Source organism: Abramis brama (assembly GCF_963993115.1).
Source record: "Abramis brama genome assembly, chromosome: 7".
Classification (NCBI taxonomy): domain Eukaryota; kingdom Metazoa; phylum Chordata; class Actinopteri; order Cypriniformes; family Leuciscidae; genus Abramis; species Abramis brama.
The window spans coordinates 22,240,921-22,248,599 of record NC_139969.1 but is presented as its reverse complement, the minus strand read 5'-3'; the positions used below and the strand labels follow the sequence as shown (position 1 = coordinate 22,248,599).

General features: G+C 40.8%; 1 protein-coding gene across 1 annotated transcript; it reads right to left on the bottom strand.

The window, feature by feature from the left end:
* Positions 1-1,090: 1,090 nt before the first annotated feature.
* slc35g2a (solute carrier family 35 member G2a) lies at positions 1,091-4,316 on the bottom strand. The gene is made up of 2 exons (XM_084119467.1): positions 4,072-4,316; positions 1,091-2,651 (listed from the first exon to the last, which is right to left on the bottom strand). The coding sequence occupies exon 2, from the start codon at positions 2,619-2,621 to the stop codon at positions 1,374-1,376; it is 1,248 nt and encodes a 415-aa protein (XP_083975593.1). The 5' UTR covers positions 2,622-2,651; positions 4,072-4,316; the 3' UTR covers positions 1,091-1,373.
* Between the last annotated feature and the right edge of the window lie 3,363 nt (positions 4,317-7,679).

Below are 7,679 nucleotides of genomic sequence, written 5' to 3'. Positions count from 1 at the left end.
TGGGAGACAGGATGCAGCCTTATTTCTTTTTTCTGACATTTTTGCATGTTTTGTGTGTGTGTGTGTGTGTGTTTAAAGTTTTGAAAAAATGAGCCACTTTCATTTTTAACTTTTGTACAGAAAACCCTTTATCTTACTGTTTTATACAGTTTTCTCCAGGGTATGAAAAGTGTTACAAAAAGTGTTCAAATACTATTAAAGTAAAGTGTTTGGTACTGTATTGCATTTGTGTGTTTTACGTATATTTGAGTAGGAATTACTGTATATTACTGTATATTACGTATATTACTGTAGCAATCCTTCCATTATGGGATTTCATAAGTGTTTTCTGTTGAGCACATCAGTGTGTTGTTGGTTGGTAGACAAATCTCTTATATGATGTGTGTGTGTGTGTGTGTGTGTGTGTGTGTGTGTGTGTGTGTGTGGTATTCCCATACATTATGGGGACCAAATGTCCTCACATATTAATACCAGTAAATTCTGACCTGATAGGGAACTTTTTTTGGTCCCCATGAAGAAAACAGCTTATAAATCATATTTGTTTGGAAAATCTAAGAATGTTTTCTGTGATGGATAGGTTTAGGGGATAGAATATACTTGTACAGTATAATTATTATACATTTTTTTAAACATTTTGGAAAGGGACAAAACTGTTGAATGCAGTTTGCTTTTGCTAGATATTTGTAGAGTTTTGCATTTTGTGTTTTGTGTAGACGTTTGGGGAAATGTGCCAAAGATTCAGTAAACGTGTGTAAATAATTGGAAAAATTTGTATTAATACATTGGTGAAAACTTTTGAGATCTGAGTAGAACTCTAGAGTGAATAAGTGCATGACTCCAGCAGTGTGTTTCAATATTCCTCCTTAAACTGGAAATTATGACATCCTATGCCATGAGAAAAGCTCTGGCAGACACCAGCCTGAATCACTGTTGCCAAAACAGATTTGATTCACTCACTTTTAGGCTGTGCCAAAAAGTGTTGCTCCACTTCTCAGGGTCAAATGAGCACTATATACCAACAGGGGGCACTCTTGACCAAGTCAACATGGAAAATAGTGCATATGAAAGTATCCCGCGTTCTCATTGCAGCTCCTCTGCACAGACATTTATTTGGATGCACATAACCAAATATGTTTGACATGATAATTACTTAATAATGGGCAATAAAAATCAACAACCTCTTTGAGCGTCACATAATACAGCAGTCAAAGACAACTTCACAATGGCACTTCATCAATAGACACAAACTTCACATGGATTTTTTTTTCTCAGACATTCACGATAACCTCAACCACAGGTGGGAAGCATTAATTCAAGGCCTGAAAAATCAAACTCCACAAAAATATTTATAAAACAACAACTTTGTAATTGTTTCACTTTATCGGTGAATCGAGGATCTCTTCGTACTCCTGTCTTTTGCTCTTGCCCACCCAGTAAAGCTTTACGGCCGTCAGCACGACAACACTGATGATGATGATGACGCCCCCGATGATGTCATACACTGAAGGAACCATGTGGAGCACAATCAGCTGCAGAAGCATTGCCACAACAATTTCCATATGCTGCACGGTGCTAACCAGTGCGGGATGGAACTTGTTGAGGGCGTAATATACCCCCAGGAACGCCACGGTGGAGCAGACGCAGATGCCGATTAGATACCCCCACGTCTCTCCGTCCAGTGGAATGATGGGCTCCTGCAGGATGAACATAGTTGACACTCCCCACACCGTTCCAGTCCAGCCGAAAGTGAAAAGCGCTGTCCACATGCTCACCTTCTCTTTGATGGCACGATATATGATCATGGACAAGGCCGCCATTAAGCCTGCCATCACCGTCATGGTATAGCCGAAAGCCTCCTTCCAGAAACCCAGAGATCTGTGCTCACCTAAGATGTTGGGAATCATGACCAAGCAGAGGCCGAAGACGCTACTGACAACCGTCACCACATCCGTCATGCCTAGTCGCTCATCGATGAGTAAAAACGCCAGCATGGCGCTGAAGACCGTCGTGGTGGCCCTCCACATGATGGTGCCGTTGCTGGGCGGCACGATGGCAAATGAGGTATACGCACACGTGATGGAGATGACATTGCACACACCATAGAAGAAAAGACGCAGTCTGTAACCTTCGGGCCCGAAGGGAGGCTCCTGGTAGTAAAACACCACCGCAATGGACAACACCTGGATGACAGAGCGGATGAAGAGAAGCTCCAGCGACGGCACCCTAGAGCGGTCGGCAGCCAGGCGTGTGATGAGAGCCACACAGCCGTGGGCCAGAGCCGCCCCGAACAGAGCGGCCCACGTCATCCGTGAAGCGAACACGGAGGCCTCCCCGAAGCTCTGCAGCTGACCTCCGACCCCTTTGTCTTTTTGGTCTCCTGGCGGTTTGGACCGACTGTCAAGAGCACCGAAAAAAGTCCTGCCCGACTTGCTGTCAGTAAGGTTCTTTCTGTCTGAGGTCTCTTCGACAAATGAGCCAAAGTCTTCAAAAGATGGAGCGTCATCATAGCCCTCGTCTCCAGGCTGGGGGAAATGAGTGGCATATTTGACCGTCACTGTGTTCGGGTGGATTTTGACTCGCTTCTTCGAGCCAAGCAGATGCTTTGTTGGTGAATCCTCCATTTTCTTACAATACCAGCTGTCGTGTTGCTCCTGAATGTAAAGAGAAAGAATTGTATGCAAACTAAATACTTCAGAATTAATACTTAAGACAAGATGTACAGCTCAATATCTCAAGCAATGTTTTAAAATCAACAGAAATAGCACAAAGACTTCTCAAGCAAAGGTATCAATGGCATACAGTATGCGTCCTGGTATTTTTGGATCTGGATCGATTATCAATCTAACTTTGCCACAGCATGAAACCTAAGGCAAACTCTTTCTTTACAAAAACTGAGATTAGTTCATATTATATGCTTTTTAATTTTACATGCAGGTAAAATATTATTGCATATAAATAAATATGAATAATATTGTGAGATATTAATACAATTTAAAACAACTTTTTTCTATTTTAATATATTTTAAAATATAATTTATTCCTGTGACGGCAAAGCTGAATTTTCAGCATCATTACTCCAGTCTTCAGTGTTCAAAAATCATTCTAATGTACCCATTTGGTGCCTATAAGAAACATTTCTTATTATTATTGGTGTTATTTTGTATCAGAGTCAGAGTATCAGAGTGTCAGAGTATTTTCTAACATTATAAATGTCTTTTTTATCCCTTTGATCAATTTCATGTTTGTTTTTTTCTAAATAAAAGTTTTAATTTCTTTAAAAAAAAATTTATTTAACAGTGGTGTTTATATCAATATAGCCTACGTGCAACCTGTTTCTCAAAAACTGGTTCTGATGTGTTTTTCTCTAGCAGTTATTTTCCATGGTGGTGTCATCCACCTAGTTCATAACCACCGCAAATTATATTTTATGCTGTTTTTCGTTGGGCAAGTTTACAAATATATTCTAAATGTTAAGTAAGTAGGCTATACAGTTTATTAACAACAATATTCGTAGGTCAAAACAATGGTTTGATATTTTTTGTACATTGCCGTTTTGCTTTTCATTTCTGCTGTTGCATAATTGTTTTAGGCTACTTTTTACATTTTTGTTGTCAATTCTTTAAGGTATGCATCCATACCAGAAATAAACCTGAGAAATATTCCCTAGAGTAAAAAGTGTGACAACAAGCCCCGTTATGCCCTACAACTTAAGCTATTTTGAGGACATGGTCAATAATGACGCCTGCTTCGATGATGTCACATGACGCAGAAAGCAGCGGATGAAGCTGTCGAATGTGAGTGACATTTAGCAGAGAGGAATCGATTGAACTCCTGTTACTGATTTTATGAATGGAGCAGAAGGGACGCTGTGTCTAGTACTACACTGTATGTAGCCTATTCATGCTCCTCCTGTAATTCATACGGTAGCCTACCTACCGAACATACATGATGACTTACCTTTAATACCTAAAATTCCTTTTATATAAATCAATGTGACCATTTATAAGCAGGTGTGTCTTATATCTCTATTTAAAACCACCTGCGCAATGTCAAAGAAAATCGAAATCTTACCTGTCCTCTCAGATGCCTCTCGCAATTGAAGATCCGCGAATTAACGTATTACATCCAGCGATCATTGTTGTGCTTTTGAGGCAATATGTTTATTTTCCCCCATGTCTTTTCGTATGGAAATGTTTATAGATTTGTCTAAATGAATAACAGCAGGGCACCCCGCCTCCAGTCAGCTCGCAGTAGGTCTCACAGTGGCTTGTTTCTGGATTCTGAGATCTCAGTCGAGCTGCATGCATGGAATATGATGAGGAGCATTTGCTCTAAGCGTGCGTCATCATTCAGGAGGAGCGTGTCATTGACGCAGTACAACTTCACCTAACAGCATTTGAATCACTCTATCACTCTTGATAAGCCTATGAATGATGAATGATATTCTTTGACACGAATATCATATAGGCTGCATTAACAGAAATTAATAAATGCAAAAAACCTGAGTGAAAAACCTTTGTCCAAAACCTTATCTATTCGGTGAGCACTTAACCTCATCATAAAAAAATATCTACATTTCACTTTCCTTTAATTCCTCGCTATTCGTGCGTATAGCCTACTACTCTAAGCAATATCTGAAACTTCATATTTTGAGCTCTTATGTTTATTTGACTCTTCATGATGAATCGCTTGCTGTAGGCCTCAGTTGTAAGTCGCTTGGATAAAAGCGTCTGCGAAATGAATTAATGTAAATGTAAACTCATCAAGCGTATAGTTTTCAATGTTTATTTCGGAAGAGTCCCATAGTGGGTTCATTTATTTGTGAATTATTAATTCAATTTACAAACCTGATTTTTTTAGAGGTAGCCTAAGCAAAGATCACACTGAGTACAAAACCATGATTGACCAAAACCTCCATCCAGAATAACTGAGATCAGCTGGCATATATACATAATCAATTATCTGCAACAAGCTGCAATAGTATACACTCACTGTCCTATGACATAAAGCAAATAATTCTGTAGTATGCATTGCTGGGATATAGTCAGAATGACAGCCATGGCCACCATTCACTTATATAGAAAAAAGATGCAGTGAATGGTGGCTGTGACTGCCATTATTGTTTGCCTAACTTCTCCTTTTTTGTTCTATTGAAGAAAGAAAGACATAGAGGTTTGAAACAACATGAAGATGACAGGATTACAGCTTTTACACTTCTGTAGTATAGAAAATGAGAACCATACTGCCCTTTTCATCCATTTAAAACCTATACTTTCCAAATGTGATCAGGAGCCAAGAACCGCATCATTCATATTTCATGATATGATATGACCCCTGTAACTTGTGTAACTATAATGAGGGAGATCTCAGCATGTTTTGACCTCCCATCAGCTGGCTGATTATCTGACACAGCTTTGCAACCTTTATTTATTTTTTTATTTTATTTTTTTAAAAAGGTGTATAACCATTTATAACCATTCCGAGCATTATGTTATTATCACGTCCTGTTAGTGGAATTTTGCTTTTTCTCTTAAGCCTAACATTATTTCAAAGACTTTTTTTTTTATCTTAATGAAGCATTTAAAAATATATATTTTGACATTTTTGTCATGTCTTGAGTAAGTTTGTATTGCTCCTCTGTTTCTAATTAGACTCAGGCAGCTTTAATATTTATAATATAACAAGGGTGTGTGAAAATAGCAAGGCCCTGTTTCCATAGTAACTACACCGGAGAGTTCACCAGAAAATGCAGAGGACCAGCCATTTATCTTAAAGTGTGTTATTTTTCATGTTTAAATAGGCTGACTGTGAAGCTTCCTGAATAAACAACACATGGGCAATTTTCTACATGCTGTCAACATAGTCATCGAGACTCTCCTTCTGCTGTCATGCTGGGTTAATGAGGTTTTCTTGAGTCAGAGAAGAAGATACATCACATAGGCCTACGCTACGCACCTACTCATCAGCATTCAATTCTTATCGATTTCACTGATTTTTGGAGTGGATCAGGAAAATATTGCCTTTAGAGTCTCATTTTACATATAATGAATTATAAATGCATAAAGAAGACATGATTTTATGTGAGCTGCTGACAGCTCTGTCTGTTAGCGACCGTTTTCCTGTCATTGTGACAGATCAGTGAGCGTATCTAAACTCTTTTCCTCTCTGAGCTGGTGTGGAGAATGATGGATAAAACTCATTCCACAGACACAGAGAACAAAGCCAAGGCATCAGGGCCATTTTCCCTGTAGCACAGTAAAGGTGCTGGTGTCCTTTAAAGACACATTACTGGGTTAGTATTACACCGTGTCCTAACCAGATGCGATGTGATAAGATTCCAGCAACAAATAATTTGTCTGTCCACACTAGACGCGACGGGACTGCGAGATGCGTCAAAATCAACAAAACCCCCAGCCAATCAGAACAGCATGTGGCTGAGTGTCGCGGCAAGTGCACAGCACCAGAGAGTAATCTTGACGGCACTCGCAAGAAAATGGATGAGTAGGCTACATAATCAAATTAAAAAATATTACACCATTTAAACATTATTAAAAATACATAGGCTGAGTTACTAAAACAATCTTTGTCAAATAATACACTTGTTTGTTCACAGTTTGAACGTTCTTATTTCCATTTGTTTAATTTCAAGATCTGATGTGAATTATCCATTGTTGCTTTTACAGCTACAAAGCTGGGAGCACTAAATGATATTACTTGAAACTTACAGTCCCATGGGAAGAGGGGAACAGACCTTTGAAAGGAAGAGACGCCAAATACCAAGACCTTCTGCACGACTGTAGGGGGAAAGGATGGCAGGCTTGGCTGTTCCCGGTCGAGGTCGGCTGTGGAGGATTCCCTGCTTAAGTCAGTGTGGAGAATGCTCACTGCCATTGGAATGACAGGGAAGGAGAGGAAGGCAGCAGCTCGCAAGATGGGGTGGGCAGCGGAAAGAGCATCTTGCTGGTTTTGGAGCAGGAGGGAGGAGTTGAGCTGGAAGCCAGGAGGGGAAGATGGGTAGTGACCCACCATCGGGGAGGGTGTTGCGGATGAGGGTCCAAACACCCAATGAATGATGGGTACCGCCTGGTGACATCAACCCCTCCTGGCCAAAGCTACATTCACTTAAGGTGAATGAAGGTGAGAAGCATTTTCGGATGTATTTGTAATTTAGAAACTCTGGGCAACCAATGACTTCCAGGAAAGTCTGGGCGGCAACCGAGGAAGTTTGGTGATGCTGGAAAGACAGCTGACCTCCAGGAAAGACTGGTGTGGGTGTATGAGGTTAGCAACCTCATCCACAGCACTTGCAAGAGGGCACCAACTCAAGCTACGGAAAGTAATACAGAGCAATACCCCCAGAGTCTCCCGAGAGGGGGGGGGGGTGAGAGACTCAACAGGACAGACACATCTGTAATGGCCAGGGGGGCATTGGAAGTAAAGTGTCATTGCGGAAAGACCTGCAAGAACAAAAGAGGGCTTAAGATACACCAAAGCCGAACCAACTGTGTAAAAGAGGGGTCACATGAGCAGCGCACAGCGGTAACACCTGGTGAGACGCAGGAGAGCTCCAGACAGGAAGCACCGCAAAGTACTGGAGATCTCTCAGCACCTGTGTCACCTCAAGACCTCAGGAGGGACCCACCTGATGCCACCCCAGGGAGCCAACCCCACTCTGCAAG